The sequence below is a fragment of the Triturus cristatus genome, chromosome 8 (assembly GCF_964204655.1).
Source record: "Triturus cristatus chromosome 8, aTriCri1.1, whole genome shotgun sequence".
In the NCBI taxonomy this organism is placed as follows: domain Eukaryota; kingdom Metazoa; phylum Chordata; class Amphibia; order Caudata; family Salamandridae; genus Triturus; species Triturus cristatus.
The window spans coordinates 1,552,064,697-1,552,083,347 of record NC_140591.1 but is presented as its reverse complement, the minus strand read 5'-3'; the positions used below and the strand labels follow the sequence as shown (position 1 = coordinate 1,552,083,347).

The window sequence follows — 18,651 nt, the reverse complement described above, 5'->3', positions numbered from 1 at the left end:
AGTTTGTTTTATGCTGAGGCATACGTGTCATTGGTTGGGGGTGGGAGGGGAGTTGCACTGGGGTAGGGGTGAGATTGTTTGATTCTCTGTGGATCTGGATGGATATGTATACTGCTCTGACATGTATGGAAAAGTGTTTAGAAAAATATATTTTTAATAATAAATGTACTTGGAGAGACAGAAAGCTGCTACTGCAATTGGTTGAGTTCACTCGTTTTAATGTACAATCTCATTCTGACCTTTATATTAATTTTGTTAAATAGATCATGAAAGCTTCTCTGTTTGCAGAAGAAGATGATGCAGACGTCGTTTTTCACCAGCACTTCACTACATTTCCTTCGAGGACTGATGCTGTTCAAGAGGTCACCACCCCAAGACTGTCTATTTCGCAATCACAAGTAAAACTTAGGCCATCAGGTAACTGGAAAGTATTGAGGACATATTATGTATGCTACATACAGACTCCTTTATATAAGTTTTTCCGGGTGAGGCATCATTATGGGTCACTTGGTACACAATGCACCTTTATATTGCCAAACAAGCTTCGTTCAGAGCCATTCGTTAGAAACTGTTCCAATAGCTTTCATACTTCATGCATCTACAGTGTCTTTAACATCATCGTAACAATAGAATTATGTTCGAGGCATGTGGGCTGCTGAATTCATATCTGTGCATAGATCGCCGCCTAGTGTTGGGTCCGGATGTTTGCACGTTGTTGTCCTGGAAGAGTCTTCGAGGTATCCTGGGATAGGTGACTCCTCCCCTGGACTACAGTGCGCATGGGCATCCCCTCCATCCTCAGATTGTTTTTGTCCGCCATTGGGTTCGGATGTGCTGTCTTAGCTCAAGTTAGGAAAAACTTTATCGAGGCCAAAAGACCTTTAGTTCGCGTCGGTACTGTTTTTCTCGATCGGTTTCAATACTCCGTTGTTAGTTTAACAACTTTCAGCACCGACTTTTCGCTTCTTACCTGCCCATCGACGATGGAATCGAGGACACCGTTCAAAAGATGTCCGGTATGCAATGCGAAATATCCCCACATCGACGTCCATCCGGTGTGCAACAAATGCCTTTCGCCGGATCACGACGAATCGACATGCATGGCCTGTGCCCGGTTCCGTTCCAAGAAGACTCTACGGAATCGACGAGCGGCAAGACTCGAAGCCCAGCACGCGGCACCGGCCCCGGCAGACCTCTTCAACGCCGAGACCGAAGATGTCGAAGAATTGGAGATCCTACCCTCCAGTCCCGTTTCCGAACATGACTCCGGATCGAACGACGTCGACGAATCACTCTTTCGCAGAGATGAAGACGACACCGAGGTAGGAGACTACGATGAGGCCTTAGGGGCCGAAGAGAGTAGCTCCAATGACGAGCAAGGCCTACCCGTTCAGACTGAAGAGAGCCCAGTGCCACAGTCTATGGCTCCGGTCGAGGGATCGCCTTCGGGCCTTACCCGAGACCTATCCCGCAGTTCTTCGGCCCCGCCCTCGGGCCCGGCCTCGGACGTTCAGCGGCAGCCATTATTACCTAAACCGGCTGGTTTCCCTTCTTCCAAACCGAAACCGAAAGCTGCACTGGTTCAATCGAAACCGAAACCAAAAGTGGTGCTGGTCGGATCGAGGCCTTCCACACCTTCGACGCCAGCGAAGCGCGTCGGCACCGAGCGCACCAAGCCAGACTTCGGTGCCGAACTTGAAGCGGCCGACGTCGGAGTCGGCATACGGAAAAAGGCCTTCGGTGCCAACAAACCTGATCGGTTCCCGGCGTCGACGCCATCGACTCAGACACCAAAGGTCACACTGCCGGCTGCGTCTCACATCCCTTCCACGGCAACACCGAAGCCTCATGCATCGAGACGTCGACGGCCATTCCCGCCCCTCGACTCGATGACCCGCCGGCGCCGAAAAAGTCGACGATCGCCTCGACAGACCTGGTCGGCACAAAAGCCTCAAAGACGCTCCAAGTCCGACCTGGTGCAGCACAAAGCAGCAAAACCAAAACGGTCCTCCAGGACACGTCGGGCTCCGGCCCAATAAAAGCCCCAGCAGCCTCTTCGGTGCCAGCCAACATTACTTTTGGCCTGCCTCCGTCCACGATCCCAAAAATATTCCAACTCAGGACACGGGTCGCCCACACCACAGCTACACCTCCTGAGGCGTCTCCGTCACATGTCATCGACGCCATCACCGGCAGGATGGTTATCCACGAACGGAGGATAACTTCGGAGCCACCTTTGGACCCTTTCCGGATCCCGCTAAAAAGGAAGCTGCCTGTGGACTCGGAACCTCTCCTAAGCGAATCTTACCACTCGCCCTACCAGGATCCACAATCATACTCTCCCACACACTCCGACATGGATGTGTTGGGGGATTACATGGATGACCAAGTCCCCTACCACGGAGACATAGACCCTGATTACCAACAGGACCCTGATCAAACTTGGGGCGACCCTGTAGATCCAGGTGCACCTCTAGATGCACAGGACCCACAACTCTATGGGGCGAAAACATCTCCCACAGAGGACACTGCAGCGTTCAACGCTCTTATCGAACGTGCCGCAAATAATCATGGAGTGCAGTTTCACTCTGACACCATCGAGGACGACTTTCTTATGGACACCTTTGCATCCTCAGAAAGACATGTGAAAACTCTGCCCATGTTGAAAGGGGTCCTCAAACCAGCCAAGGACATCTTCAAAGAACCCACCAGGGCACGAGTGATAAACCCCAGGATCGATAAGAAATACAGATCGGCGCCTGGGGACCCTACTTACATCAGAGGCCAATTACCACTAGACTCCATTGTCGTGGCGAATGCTCGCAAGAGGGCACACTCGCAGACGACAGGTGACGCTCCTCCCCCGGACAAAGAGTCCAAGGTGCTAGAGACCTCCGGCAAGCGAGTTGCCGCCCAGGCTGCCAACATATGGCGCATAGCCAACACTCAAGCGCTCCTCGCTCGCTACGATAGAGCTTACTATGACACATTGGAACAACTACTCCAACATCTCCCTGACCAGTACAAAGAAGGTGCAGAAATTCTTATCAGAGAGGGACAGCTACTCACAAATGCTTCCATCAAGTGTGCACTAGATGCCGCAGACATGGCTGCCAGGGCCATTAACACAAGCGTCATGCTGCGACGACATGCCTGGTTGCGAATCTCCGGATTCAAACCGGAGGTGCAAAATAATATACTCAACCAGCCTGTCAACCCCGACTATTTATTCGGACCAGAGGTTGACACCACCCTTGAGAAAATAAAAAAGGACACGGACACCGCAAAGTCCATGGGGGCTCTCCAGACTCCGTCCTTTCGGAGCAGCTCCTTTCGTCGCCCCGGAAATAGAGGAGCAGGTAGAGGACAGAGGTCACAGCAGACATACAACAAGGGCAATACACAAACCACCTACGATAAAAACACCCGGAGTGGATATCGTGGCTCAAGTACAAAGGGAAGAGGACGCGGCTACGGCAACACCAGGTCCTCCCCCAAGAACAAGCAGTGACGCCCTCTCCCTTCCTCCCGACCACATAACACCTGTCGGGGGAAGGCTACAAAGGTTCCTGTCCACGTGGAACTCCATCACCACGGACAGGTGGGTCAAAGATATTGTCAAATACGGTTACTGTCTAGAGCTAACCTCCACTCCACCCACAATTCCTCCAAGAAACCGTCCTATGTCCTCAGAGCACTTAACGCTCTTACAGCAGGAGGTGCAAAGCATGCTTCTAAAAGGCGCAATAGAGGTCGTACCCGTCCACGAGCAAGGTACGGGGGTGTACTCCCTGTACTTTTTAATACCGAAGAAGGACGGGTCACTCAGACCTATATTAGACCTGGAACCCCTAAACAGATACATTCTTTCCGAGCATTTTCACATGCTCACTCTCCAGCAAGTCCTCCCGCTGCTCAAGCAGGGAGACTTTCTAGCCACACGACCTCAAGGATGCGTATTTCCACATACCCATTCACCCATCACACAAAAAATACCTCAGGTTCACTGTTCAAGGGCAGCACTACCAATTCAGAGTCCTTCCCTTCGGCGTGACAACGGCACCAAGGGTGTTTACAAAGTGCCTAGCTACTGTGGCGGCACATCTACGGAGGCAGCACATACACGTCTACCCTTACCTGGACGACTGGCTCGTTCAAGCGAAGTCAGCCCAGCAGTGTGCCAGCCACATGTCCCGCACCATTCACCTCCTTCACAGTCTGGGGTTCTCACTAAATTACCCAAAATCCCATCTCCAGCCCGCACATGTACAACAGTACCTAGGTGCGACTATAGACACTCTGGCGGCCACAGCTCAGCAAAATTTAGTGAGGATCAACAGCATGCAAATGCTGATCTCCAGGTTCAAACCCCAACACTCACTTCCAGCACGAGTGTTCATGCAGTTGATAGGCATGATGGCCTCCTGCATTTTCATAGTCCCACACGCGAGATTACATATGCGCCCGCTTCAGGAGTGCTTAGCACGTCAGTGGAATCAGGCTCAAGGACAGTTGAAAGACCTAGTGTTGGTGAGCGGTCGGGCATACAACTCTCTGCATTGGTGGAATCCTCAAAACCTTTGCAAGGGCCGACCGTTCCAAGAGCCTGTTCCACAAATAGTACTGACAGCGGACGCGTCTCTCCAGGGATGGGGAGCTCATGTACTCCACTACACAGTGCAGGGACTATGGACGACACAACAGAAGAAGATGCACATCAACCTTCTGGAACTGATGGCAATCTTCCTGGCCATGAAGGCATTCAAAGTACATCTGTGCAACAAAGTCGTGTTGATCCGGACGGACAACATGACTGCCATGTACTACATACAGAAGCAGGGAGGAACACACTCTCCACAGTTGTCTCATCTGGCTCAGAGCATGTGGAAGTGGGCCATTCAGAGGAACATGTTCCTCATGGCAAAGCACCTCCCGGGCAAGGACAACCAGATGGCGGATCTGCTCAGCAGACACAGCCACCAGATGCACGAGTGGGAGTTACACCCATCAGTACTCCAACCGTACTTCCAGCAGTGGGGTCATCCAGAGATAGACCTCTTCGCCACAAGCGAAAACGCAAAATGCCAAAGCTTTGCCGCCAGGTTCCCACATCCGCAGTCGCAGGGCAATGCGATATGGATGAACTGGTCCGGCAGATTTGCGTACGCTTTTCCCCCAGCGCCGTTGATACCGCTGGTGGCTCGCAAACTCAGACAACACTCCCTGACACTCGTCCTAGTTGCTCCTACGTGGGCACGCCAGCCATGGTACACCACCTTCCTCGAACTTTCCGTGGTGCCGCATCAAAGGCTGCGGATCAAACCCGCGCATTTGACGCAGAACCATGGAGAGATTCAGCACCCAGATCCGCAACAGCTGAACCTGGCAATCTGGCTCCTGAAGTCCTAGAGTTTGGCTACCTCAACCTGCCACCTGACTGTATGGACATCATCAAGGAGGCCAGGAGACCCACTACAAGAGCTTGCTATGCAGCCAAATGGAAAAGGTTTGTCATTTATTGCAGTAATAATGACATTAACCCGCTGGACGCATCCATCCAAAACATCATTTGTTACCTCTTACACCTATACCGATGCAATCTGGCGTACACCTCTATACGTGTCCATTTGACCGCAATCTCAGCCGATCTGCAAACCAGGCAGCACCTCTCACTATTCAGAGTGCCTGCCATCAAAGCATTCTTGGAAGGACTCAAACGAGTCATTCCACCAAGCCACCCACCGGCTCCAATGTGGAACCTCAACCTGGTCCTCACACGCCTGATGGGTCCACCCTTTGAACCTCTACACTCATGCGAGATTCAATTCCTCACCTGGAAAGTAGCTTTCCTGGTAGCAATCACTTCTTTAAGAAGGGTTAGTGAACTCCAGGCACTAACAGTTCAAGAGCCATTTATACAGGTTCACGCCAACAGGGTCGTACTACGTACCAACCCCAAATTCATGCCCAAGGTAATCTCGCAGTTCCACATGAATCAAACTATTGAACTGCCCGTTTTCTTCCAAAACCCACAAACTGTCGCGGAACGAGCACTCCACACACTAGACGTAAGGAGGGCCCTCATGTACTACATCGACAGGACTAAACCCTTTAGGAAGACAAAACAACTCTTCGTTGCCTTTGCCCCACACCACAAGGGTAACGCCATCTCCAAAGCAGGGATAGCCAGATGGATAGTTAAGTGTATTCAAATTTGTTATCAAAAGGCAAAACGCACATTAACTATTCCCCCACGAGCCCACTCAACGCGTAAGTTCGGAGCCTCCATGGCTTTTCTAGGAAATATTCCCCTGCATGATATATGTAGAGCAGCCACCTGGTCCACCACACACACATTTACCAAACACTATTGTGTAGATGTGCAATCAAAACAGCAGGCAGCTGTAGGACAGGCTGTTCTCAAAACCCTTTTTCAGACCGCTGCAGCTGGCACTGGTAGCCGCCGCTAATAGAGGGCACTGCTATACATTCTATGCACAGATATGAATTCAGCAGCCCACATGCCTCGAACTGAATATGCTACTTACCAGTATGCATCTGTTCTTGGCATGTAGGGCTGCTGACATTCATATCGCCCTCCCTCCTCCCCGGCGCCTGTAGCAGCTGCAGCTCTCAGAATTACTGTAAGCATGGTCATCACTTTTCTGTATCTACTCCATCACTGCCACAATGGCGAAAAACAATCTGAGGATGGAGGGGATGCCCATGCGCACTGTAGTCCAGGGGAGGAGTCGCCTATCCCAGGATACCTCGAAGACTCTTCCAGGACAACAACGTGCAAACATCCGGACCCAACACTAGGCGGCGATCTATGCACAGATATGAATGTCAGCAGCCCTACATGCCAAGAACAGATGCATACTGGTAAGTAGCATATTCATTACTCAGTCTGGAACATCTTGAGCAATTTTGTAAACAATATAACTTTGATAGACCTCTTTACAGCAATTCCATTAGAGTGTAACCATGTTATGTCAGTGGACTACATGTCATCACTTTCTTAGCCTTTTAATTGTGGGGGGAAAAGTCAGGCTTTTTTTTGTTTTGTTATAGTTTTGTTGAACATTTTTATTTTCCCCCCCCAAGGAAAAGTACTCTTGTCCTATTGGTGTAAATCTGTGTTCTCTAAAAGAGGAGCAAGAGGGGTGGCTTGGATGCCCCTAGGTCTAACCCTATTCCCATTAGTGCAGGTAATAGCTTAAAAAAAATGAAGGCTTCTTGAAATACTTTAAAGACAAGTCACATAGAATACAGATGAGGCTTTCAGACTAGTGTCAAGGATTTCTGTCTTGGTGAGCTACATAGTCAATAGGGTTGATAAAATAAAAAGATAGCGGTGTAGTACTGGGAAAGACTGAATTCAACATGCCTTCAGTGAGTAGCTGTTTCTGGTATCTGATAGACTAATAGCTGCAGATACTGTACCTTAGAATTATCCCCAATTGTCAGACTGGAATAGGAACATTTTTATTAGCAGTAACCCTGCATGCTGGTAGGTGGCCTCAATCGGCTTCGCGTGGCTTCATCCGCGCAGGAAGTGATGTGCGCGGGGCCTATATAGGAGCCACTCCAGCTCTCTGAAATCATTTTTTTTTTCCTGCGACAGTCAGTGCTGATCCTAAGAGAACTACCCCCAGTCATTTTTGACTGACCTTTTTCGACTTTTTATCAATGTGTTTTGAGATTTTTCTCTTGGTGTGGCAACTTTGTCCATTAGAAAGGCTGGGGCCAAGCCCTGTGGCACCTGTCATCAACAGATGTTGGTCACAGACCCACATCTTGTCTGCCTCTTGTGTCTTGAGCAGGACCACGGTGCTAAGACCGGCTTCATCTGCGGCACCATGCACACCACAGCCTTGAGGATCAGTCCCTCAAGCTCATGGCTGCTCGATGTCGATCATGGTCGAGAGGAAGGTCTCCGTATCAGTCGCAGAGCCATAGATCTTCGTCGAAGTCGTCCCACTCCAGGAAAGTCCCACAAGAAAAAGCAGAGCAAGAAGTCTTGGAGGTCTTGGACTTCACCCCATCTGTTGAAGTCATCTGATGAGGGTGTGTCGTCATTCAAGGCCTAGCTCCGCTGTGTAGCCCAAGCGACTCCATGCCAGGACCTGGCTTGGCAGTTCGGGCTGGACTGTTCCCATGAGGCACAGGGTCAAGACTGATTTGCATATGGCCAGGTCTAAACTGGGGTGGCATGGTGAGCAAAAGAATGATCAATTTAACCTAGAGCTCTTGACTGGGGATCAATGTTTTGATTTGTTCTGCATTCCGTCCATCAATTGTGTCTTTTGCTTAGTTTTCGGGAGCTGGAGTGACCCCCACCCAACTCCGTATATTTTATGAGGTAATGCACCTTAGTTTTGGCGGTACATCCCGCTGGTGCGTCTTCGGATCTGCAGGTTTGGTAGTGGCTCCTACTGGTTCCACTCTGGTGGGGTCCCTTCCCGGCCCCACTCAGGCTTAACCTCTTGACAGGTGGTTCAGCCAGGAGTTCCCTCCCTCTCAGACCCGTTTCTCTCATTTAATAAAGCACTTGCGGTCATCCTTCGCAGGGCCTGGTCAAAGCCCTGAACAGGGACTCCTGTGAAAAGGACATTGGCCCGCTGCTATTGCCCTGCACAGGGACTCCTTTGAACAGGACGATTGCCAGCTTCCACCGTTCAGCTCCAGGGTACCCAGTTTCCTCACGCAACACCCACCCCTGGAAAGCTTGGTAGTCCAAGCCTCTACCTAGCACGTCAATCCTAGCGCATTCCCTACCTTCCCACCAGATAGAAAATCCAAGAGGCGGGACACCTTAGGCAAGAAAATGTTTTCTTCCATCAGCCTAGCACTACGGTCCATGAACTCCGCTTGCCTTTTGGGCTGTTACTCCCATGAACTTTGGGATTGTTTGCTAAGGTGCTTGACAGGGTCCCAGAGGGCGCCTGCCTAATAGTCTTGCAAGCTATAGCAGACTGTAGAGAGGCAGCAAAGTTCACGATGCGAAGTGGGCTGGATACAAACAACTTGCTAGGCTGAGCTGTTTCTTAGTTGGTTCCTTATGGCACCACACTTGGGTGAGGTCGACTGGCTTTTCAGGGGGATGTCCAAGCTTTGCTTATGGACATGCCCTATGAAGTCTCCCATCTCTTCGGAGACAAGGTGGACTCCGCACTGGAGCACTTCAAGGATAGCTGAGTTTTCCATCCATCTTTCACTCCTTTTGTGGCCACGGAATGTGCTTCCAACCATGCCTTTACCCGTACAGCCACCACTGCGTGCAAGATTCCCAGCCTCTGCGTGGCCGAGGATGCGGACCCCACAGACTCCATGGGTTGGGACAGTCCAGCCCCCATGCTCTCCCAGCCTGTGGCTGACAGGAGAGACGCAGCAAAGTTAACAATCAGATGTGGACTGGATACCACTGACTCACTGGGCAGTGATTTCATGGACAGTGGCCTTGCGGCGCCACGCCTGACGGAGGACAAGTGACTTTTCGGAGAATGTCCAAGCATCGCTTATAGATACGTCCTTTGATGGCTCCTGTCTCTTTTTAAACAAGGCAGATTCAGCGTTGGTGTGCTTTAAGGACAGCAGGGCTACTGCCAGTTCCTGGAGCCTTTCCATGGCCTTTCCCGGCCTCAAAGGGGCTTCCAGCCGTGTCTACAAGCGCCCAGTCTTACGTCCTTTGATGGCTCCTGTCTCTTTTTAAACAAGGCAGATTCAGCGTTGGTGTGCTTTAAGGACAGCAGGGCTACTGCCAGTTCCTGGAGCCTTTCCATGGCCTTTCCCGGCCTCAAAGGGGCTTCCAGCCGTGTCTACAAGCGCCCAGTCACCGCATGGCCGGGTGACGCTGTGCCCATAGATCTCTTTGGTCAAGAAGGTTGCGCCAGAGGAGCCTAGCGCCTGACCAAGATGGCCGCGTGAGCTTTGAGCTCCCGGGACCCACGCGCCCTCCGTCGATTATCCTGTCTTAAATCCTGTTTTATATGCTCGGCATCTTGCAGATGACTCATTGCTGAGGCGATTGATGCTGCCCGGGCTCGGATCGCCCACCGGGAACCGGAGTTGTGCACGGCGGAAGATTGAGGCCCATCTCCGAGGGATGCCAGGGGCTGGCGTTGGCAGGATGCCCGGCCTCTAATTGAACAACAGCGGCCTGGCGAGGTGTGAACTGGCGGACGGAGAACGCCGTACTTTCACTTTCTCGCCCTTTGTTTGCCTTGGCCCGGGAGTGCCTTCTGATGCTTTACTATCCTCTGGACGCCTTGCGCCCTACTCTGACTGGTTATTGCAGATCTGGCTTCTCCTGGTCTCTCTGACTGAGAGAGGGTCGTCTCTTTGCACCAGATTGCTCGGTGCCAGACATGTCGGGTAAAGCAGAGGTGGATAGGCTGAAACCCAAGGCTACCAGGCGGGGAGCCTATACCCAATCCAATAATATGGATCGCTATGCCCAGCAGAAGGGATCGCCTGGTGGATCGGGCCAGTCGCTGGACGTACAGAAGGCTGCCTCATCCCCGACCTCGGAGCTCTCGTTGCAGGATGTCATGGGTGCGCTCGAGGGGATGCAGGCCTCGATTGGGAGACAGTTTGATGCCCTGGCGCATAAAGTCGATACTATCTTGGTGGATGTCAACCTGATCCGCGCGGATTTGGGCAAAACTAATGAGCTGGTTAAATCCCTTGATCTCAAGACCACAGGCCTCGCTGATGATGTCTCGGAACTTCAGACCGAAGTTCGTAAGCTGCGGGCCGAGAACGACCTCTCCGCCCGCCGGCTGGAGGACTTTGAGGGCCGGGCCAGGCGCAACAACGTGCGCATTATTGGGGTCCCGGAATCCTCGGATGAGATCTCCGCAGATCTGCTCGTGGAGGACTTGGTGCTTAACCATCTGAAGCCTAAGGGCCTTGGAAAGTTTTTTGCAGTCGAGCGGGCTCACAGAGTTCCTGGCGGGAGGCCCAGGGCGGGAGCCCCTCCGAGACCGATTGTCGCCCGGCTCTTTCACTTCCGAGATAGGGACGCTATCCTGCAAGCATCGCGGGTGACGGGCCCGGTCCCTTTTCAGAACGCATCAGTGAGTTTCTATCCTGACTTCACCCAGCTGGTGCAAAAGCAAAGGCAGAGTTTCCTGGGGGTGAAGAGACGTCTTCGGGAGAGGGACCTGAAGTATGCTATGCTTTTCCCTGCCAGATTACGTGTGGTGTATGAGGACCGGACTTTCTTCTTTGAGTCGCCTGCTATGGCCGGAGACTGGTTGGACGCTCTGCCCCGATGACGGACTGGCGGGGATGCTGCCACAGACGTGGAGGGTGACCGGGATGGGCAGGGTTGATGCCTTTGGAGCCGGACTGACTTGCTTTGGTTCCGGACACTGACTTGAGCGGATTGCAGTAATACGGAGGGTTGCGGGAGGAAGATGGGCGCTCTTTCCTCCCTCAGGGTACTTTTTGTAGTTTTGTGTTATGGTGGGGCGACAGGCACACTGCAAGTTGGGGGGGCTTTGTATGCTGCAGCAGGGGTGCAGGGTGGGGGGGAGAGTTGGGATTTTGGGGTTGTTGTTGGGGGGTTTGTTTTTGCAAGGCGTAGTAATGGTTGTCAGGGTTGTTCAATGGTGGCTCTTCGGGTGTGGGGTGGGCCTCTTTGTGTGTGGGGATGGGGGGTAGGGGCTTAAATATTATTAGCTGGAATGTTACTGGCTTGGGAGATCGTATTAAGCGGGGGATAGTCTTGCAGTTCTTGAAACGGTCTTTGCCGGATGTGGCCCTACTGCAGGAGACACACCTTATAGGTAATACTTGCTATGCTCTTAATAGAAAAGGTTACAAATTCATCGCTCACTCTGGATTCTCCTCAGGCTCCAGGGGTGTGGGCATCCTTGTTAGAGCTTCACTCCCTTTCGAGGTGGACTCCACCATTGTTGATGATAGGGGGAGGTTTGTGGCGGTGACGGGGAGGTGGGAGGGAAGAACGTTGGTTTTGGTTTCGGTTTATGTCCCTCCTGCCCTGCAGGCCTCCACGTTTGCAGATCTGGGTAGGGCCTTGCTGGACCTCCCGGAGGGTATGCTAGTGGTGGGGGGAGACTTTAATGCTGTCGGCTCTGGGTTGCTGGATAGGTACCCGCCCAGGGACACCGGGGGGGCTCAGAAGTGGCTTCCAGACTTTATAGATACACTCGGCTTGGTAGACTGCTGGAGGCTCCGGCACCCCACACAGAGCCAATATACCTTCCACTCCGGGGCGCATGGTAGTCTCTCTCGGATTGATTACCTGCTCACTCTGGCTGCGCACGCCTCATTGGTATCTGAGGCTAGGCATATGGTGCGGGGCATATCTGATCATTCGCCAGTGTGGGTCCGGCTGGATGTCGGCCGCGAGGGAGGGGGCAGGGTTGCTCCTATTAACCCCTGGTACTTTCGTGATCCCAAGATGCGCAGTGCGCTGTTGAAGACAGTTGATCACTATTTTAAGGACAATCAGGGTTCCGTTGATTCGGCTGTGTCGTTGTGGGAAGCATTTAAGACCGTGTTGAGAGGGGAGGCCCTCTCCTTGGTAGTGGCCGCCAAGCGACGGAGAGATGGCGAGGTTATACAGGTTGAGGATGAGATCGCGGCTTTAGAGGTGGCCCTGGAGGGGGAGGTTACAGCGGCCTCACTGCATAATCTGAGCTTGAAGCAAGCGGAATATAGGGACCTGGTGGCGAATGCTGCCAAGACCCTCAGTAGGGAACAGCAGGGTCGCTTGTACGATGTTGGCGATAAGGCCGGGAAACTCCTAGCGTGGCTGGACAAAAAAGAACGTGTTAATAGAGTGGTGCCGGAGCTGACGAGAGAGGGGGGAGAGGTGGTTGTTGATCCTGAGGGTATAGTACAGTGTTTTTCGGATTATTTCCGTATGGTTTACGCCTCGGTTTCGGATAGGCCAACTGAGGATTCGCGTGACCTCCTGCATGACATCGCTCTGCCCTGCCTTTCTGACGTAGATAGAGATGACCTCGATGGAGATATAACGGTTGATGAGGTGACGGGTGCTATCCGCGCGCTGAACTCGGGCAAGGCCTCAGGCCCAAATGGTTTGCCGATTGACTTGTATAAGCTGTTCCCGGATAGGGTTGCCCCTCACCTGCGCGCCATGTTCGTGGAGGCGCGGGGGAGTGGGTCCCTTCCGTTGGACCAGCGACTGGTGATGATTGTTGTGATACATAAGGATGGTAAACCCCGGGACAAGTGTGCCTCCTATCGGCTAATATCACTCCTTAATGCTGAGCCGAAAATTCAGGCTAAAATGCTGGCGGGCCGCTTGGTCAGGGTGCTTGGAGACTTGATCCACCCGGATCAATCTGGTTTTATCCCGCACCGTAACACTGCGTTAAACCTTAGGCGTCTTCTTGGAGTGATTGCCAGGGCGAGCACGCTGCGAGAACCAGCTATTGTGGCGTCTCTTGATGCCACGATGGCTTTTGATACGGTGGAATGGGCATATCTGTGGGCTGTGCTTGCCAAGTTCGGCTTTGGCCCTGGTTTTGTGAGCTGGGTGAGGTTGCTTTATGAGGGTCCCCTTGCGAGTGTTGTGGTAAACGGGCGGGCGTCGACTCCGTTCCAGCTTGGGAGGGGCACCCGGCAGGGTTGCCCCCTGTCGCCTTTGTTGTTCGCCCTCGAGCCGCTGGCGGCGTGGATACGCTCGCACCCGGATATACGTGGACTTAGATGGTCGCCCGATCACGAGGACCGTATTTCGCTCTATGCCGATGACATCCTGTTATATCTCGCCTCGCCCAAGAACTCGCTTATAGTGGTTTGTGACGTTCTGACATCTTTTGGTAAGAACTCGGGTCTCATCATCAATTGGAGTAAATCATATCTGTATGTTCTGAGCGGCGATGTTCCACCTGTCCCGCGAACTTGTTTGATCCAGATCGCCCAGCAGGGCTTCGTGCACCTGGGGATTTTTATCTCCACTGACTCCACTTTGCGGTATGAGAAGAACCTGCTCCCTCCCCTGGCGCGTTTGCGGCGGGATGTTGCGGGCTGGCGGAGGATGCCGCTCTCCCTCCTCTGGCGCGCCGCCTTGTTCAAAATGATGTCTCTTCCCCAGTTCCTCTACGCCTTGCAGAATACTCTTGATTGGGTACCGGCCAGTTACTTTCGGGAGGTCGAAAGCCTCCAACGATCGTTGTTGTGGGATGGGCGGCCGCGCATAGCGATTGCTAAGTTGACGCTTCCGTGGTACGACGGGGGTATTGCGCTTCCGGACATTCGACGCTATTACTGGGCCACCCAGTTGAGCGCGATTAATCATGGTTTCTATGGTCCGGCTCTAAGCCCTGGCTACGCCATGGACCGATGGTTGTTGCGCGGCGGTAATTATCACAGAGCGTTGTACTCGCGGTCGCTGGACTCGTCCCTCACAGGGCCCACTGGGGTGGCGGTGCGGGTGTGGAAGTTGGCGACTGACTCGCTGGGCTGGAAGGATAGGCTCACCCTTGCTACCCCGTTGTTTGACTCTGAAAAATTGGGGAAGCTTTGGCATACGAAAGGTTTTGAGAAATGGGACTTGATCGGTATCTCCAGGGTTGGAGATTTGCTGATTAAGGGGAGGGTGAGGTCCTTTGAAGAGCTGCAGAAGGAGTATGAGTTGGGGAAATCCAAGTTTTTCCGCTATGTTCAGGTGCGTCATGCCCTGCGGTCAGTCCTTGTAGAAGGAGAGAAGGTGCCTGAGTCCTCTCCATTGGAGGACCGGATCCTCGATGGCCATATGCCAGAGAGTACGGTCTCTCTTATCTATAAGAAATTGATTAATGTTCGGGCGGACCTGCTATTGGGGCTGCGGGACCAATGGACTAGGGACGGACTTGAGCTGGACGACGAGGACTGGCAGTCTGCGGTTTCCTCTCCTAAGGAGGTCGCGATCCCGTCGCGCCTGCGGGTGGTGCAGCTCAAAATACTCCACAGAGTCTGTTACGGGGCCAAGGCTGGTTCATATGGGATTTTCTGAGGAGGGCTTATGTAGGAGGGGCTGTGGTATGGTGGGTACCTTCCTGCATATCATTTGGGAATGTGGCGTCATCATGGAATTTTGGAGGAGAGTCCATGCGGTAATGGGGGAGGTGACGGGCATTGTTATGCAGCCGGAGGCGCGGTGTTGTCTCCTGAATGTTTGGGGGCCTACTGATCACGATGAGGCACAGACCCAGTGGGTGACACTGGGTAACATGGTGGCTAAGCGAGACATAGCGCGCCTGTGGGGCTCCGCGGGACCCCCCACATTGGCTGCGTGGAAGGAAAACATGGACTGGAGTATGCTCAGGGAAAAGATGGTATATTGGGCTAGAGGGCGCCCTCGGAAGCGGCATGCCATTTGGGGGCGGTGGAACCAATATAGGGGGGGCATATGTCTTGCCTCTGATCTGGATCCCCCCGAGGAGCAGCTCTCTCCTTAGCATTCTTTCCAGCTCTGTACATATATTTGATTGTTAATTGACTTCTTGGGTCTCTGCTTTTCCCCTTTTTCCTCTTATCACAGCACTGTGACTGATAGACGAGGGGGGTCCGGTCTCCCCTGAGGGGCATTCACCAGTTGTACTCAGTGTTTTTCGCCTTGCTTGGGTTTGGGGTGTGTTTGTGTTTATTTAAAATAGAACCTTTTTGCTTCTCCTTTTATGCACTGTGGACGCTTCTTTGTACTGCCCTCTTGAAGCTGCCGAACCTCCGGGTTGTCGGCTGAATAGCTGTGTCCCTGTTTTTTGATGAATAAAGGTTTTTAAAAAAAAAAAAAGGTTGCGCCAGTCTTTCCCATCCCCTCGGTAGCCGCAAAATATTTTTTAGTGTGCCCTCCAACCATCATGGGCACACAGTCGAAGCAGGATACACCATCTCATGCACCCCTGGAGTTCTAAAACATCAGACCTCTGGGTTCTGCAGATTGTCCAAAGAGGGTATTCCCTCCCCTTTCTGACTACTCCACCCATGCCACTCACTTGAGACAAGATGACAGATCTGTTCTTCAGACTTCTAAAAATCTATTCATCCACTCCTTATGGCTAGTCAGATTTGATACGGTTGAGCTATTTTTCGGACCTACTAGTCCCTTCTGGCAAGTTAACTTGAGCTGGAATGGAACAGGTGTTCTGTTAATTCAAGAAAGTGAATGAGCAATAAAGATGCTTTTAAATCTTGTTTTTATATTGACACATTTGCGGTCTGTTCAAGGACAGAGGATAAATGTCTGTTTCGTTTTTTTTTTTTTTTTAGTAATTGCAGCATGGCAGCCAGAAGCCCCAGTTGGTAGGACAAATCAGTAGTTTGGTGCAGTTCTCTGCAGATAGACCTCCACCAGGGAAAATATCGGACATTTCATTTGTTGATTTTGTCCTTCGCCCTGCAAAATCTTGTTCTAGGCACAGCTAAAGTTCGGCCTTTTTGCGGTTGCTGGATTTGCCCTCTTCGTGTAGGTCTCCAGTTGTTACGCGCTTTTGGAAAGGTGTGCAACATTTGTATCTCCATCTTTCTTTGTTATGCCACAGGTCAACCTTAACTTGGTCCTCACATTTCTGATGTCCGTTCCATTTGAGCTGCTTCACAGCTGCTTCACAGATGTTTAACGGTTTTTCACAAAAATGTTTTTTTGCCATCACATCAGCACGCCGTAAGTCTTTGTCAACCCACTGCACACCTTTTTTCCAGACCAACTGGTTCTGTGGAACCTGGCATCCTTCCTGCCTAAAGTTGTGATGCCATTCCACGTTGGTCAAAACATCACCCTGCCAGTTTTCTGTGCTCCAGCTCGCACATCTAGGGAGTAGGAGAGGCTCCTCATGTACCCCAAGAGACAACTGAACTTCTACAATGGATCGTACCAAACCAGGTGGATGATCAGCTCCAAGGAAGTGAACCATTTCCTATTGGATCGTGCGCTGCATTAAGGTCTGCTACACATTGGCTAAAGAGCTGCCTCTGGGAGGACTCGCTGCTCCTTCTGCCGAGTCCAAAGTTGCTAGCATTGTGTTAGCATGCTGGATCACTGCCCAAGACATTTGTCAGGCGGCTACGAAGTGTCCCTCCATTCACAAATCACTATTGTCTCGATTGTCAGGGTCACCGAGAGGGCTATTTTGCTTGTAGGACTTTCTAATTTGAGACCATTCACAGACCCATCTCCATATAGGTACTGCTTTGGTATCATTCAAAAGGTGTGGAATCTTTTGTAATGCTCTTTCTGGTAGTGACTCTTTCTAGATGCAGATTCCGATCTCATTCTTCCACCCTCTATCCATTAAAAGGATCCCAATTCTAAGAATCTGCACGTTTGTCAAACTAATTTGCCTTTGGGGCTCATCTGTCAGCGTGGACAGTCTCAAAAGCAGCAGGTATCAGCATGTGGGAGTGGTGCCTATATGGCTCGCACATCATATCAGAAAGAAACACGTAGTGATAGATTCCTTACCTTAGAATTACCCCCAGGCGTCCGACTGGATCCGGAAATTTTTCATCAGCAGTACCCCTGCACGTCGGAAGGTGGCATCGTGCAGCTCCGTGTCAGTCGTTGGTGTCGTGGTCGCTGAGATGACGTCGCGGCAGCTACTTAGACGCCGCCCTCGCGCACTGACGTCGGTTCTTTCTTTTTCCGCGCCAGCATGCGCAGATCAGGATAGAACGGTACCCCGTCACATTTTGACTGGGTTTTTTCGAGGCCTTTTTGTCTCCTCTTTCGAGTCGATCGACTCCTGGTGCTGTAGGTATGCCCGGTTTCAAATCTTGCGGGGATTGTCATTGAATGATGTCCGTGACGGACCCGCACTGTGTGTCTCTACTGCCTGGGGCGCGACCACGACCCCAAGTCGTGCCCCGACTGCCGCGCCTTGGTGCCGAAGACTTTGCGGAAGCGGTCCCAAAAGTTGTTGAAGTCCGGCAGTCTGTTCTGCGCCGCTCAAGGTCCTCGTCCCGTGGGGGGTTGAGGGACCAGTCGCGGAGCCATCACCATCGTTCTTAGTGATCGAAGTCTTTGCACTTGGTTCAGGTAAGGCGAAGCATCACAAGAAGTCGAAGTGCCATCGCTCACCGACTTCCCGTTGCGCGACGCTGCTGAGGGTGTGGGTGGTGCCTCCCCCAAAGCCCCGGCGGAGCCTACATTGTCACAGTCTGCCTACTCACCCATCCCAGGTCCGTCGGCGACTCCGACCCAGCTGCAGGACTTTCTGGCAGCCATGGCCTGCCTCTTTGGACCGTCTGGCCCTGCCGGCCGGACTAGGGGTCCGCGCCCTGTACTGTCGGTGGCTCCGGCATCACTGTCTGCTCGGGCCCAGCGCCGCAGGGTCTCCAAGGATCCAGGACTGGATCCCAGTCGACGCCGGTTGACCTCGTAACACCTCCACCGACGTCGACCCCACCGACACCACGTCTGATGTCGCCCGTGCCCCCAGACGACGACGTCCCCGATTTCAGCCCTAAAGTAGACACGCCACCGGAATGGAGTCGCTCGGCGCTGATTCTGACACCGATGGGGCCCTTTCTATCCCTATTTCCACCACCCTTCATATCTTCAGCCTGTTCCACAGAGTTCGGAGGAAGGGGAGGACTGGGAGGGGTCTGAGGACCCTCTCACAGCACAGTGTGAGTTTGACCAGGACTGGGTTGAGGATTTGGGGGATG

General features: G+C 52.4%; 1 protein-coding gene across 7 annotated transcripts in view; it reads left to right on the top strand.

The window, feature by feature from the left end:
- The window catches only part of NUP98 (nucleoporin 98 and 96 precursor), a 791,668-nt gene that overhangs the window by 416,322 nt on the left and 356,695 nt on the right, over positions 1-18,651 (top strand). For all 7 annotated transcript variants that reach the window (XM_085623457.1, XM_085623456.1, XM_085623459.1 and 4 more), the window contains one exon: positions 264-417. In XM_085623457.1, the coding sequence (XP_085479583.1) occupies positions 264-417 (154 nt within the window). The remainder of the gene's footprint in view (positions 1-263; positions 418-18,651) is intronic.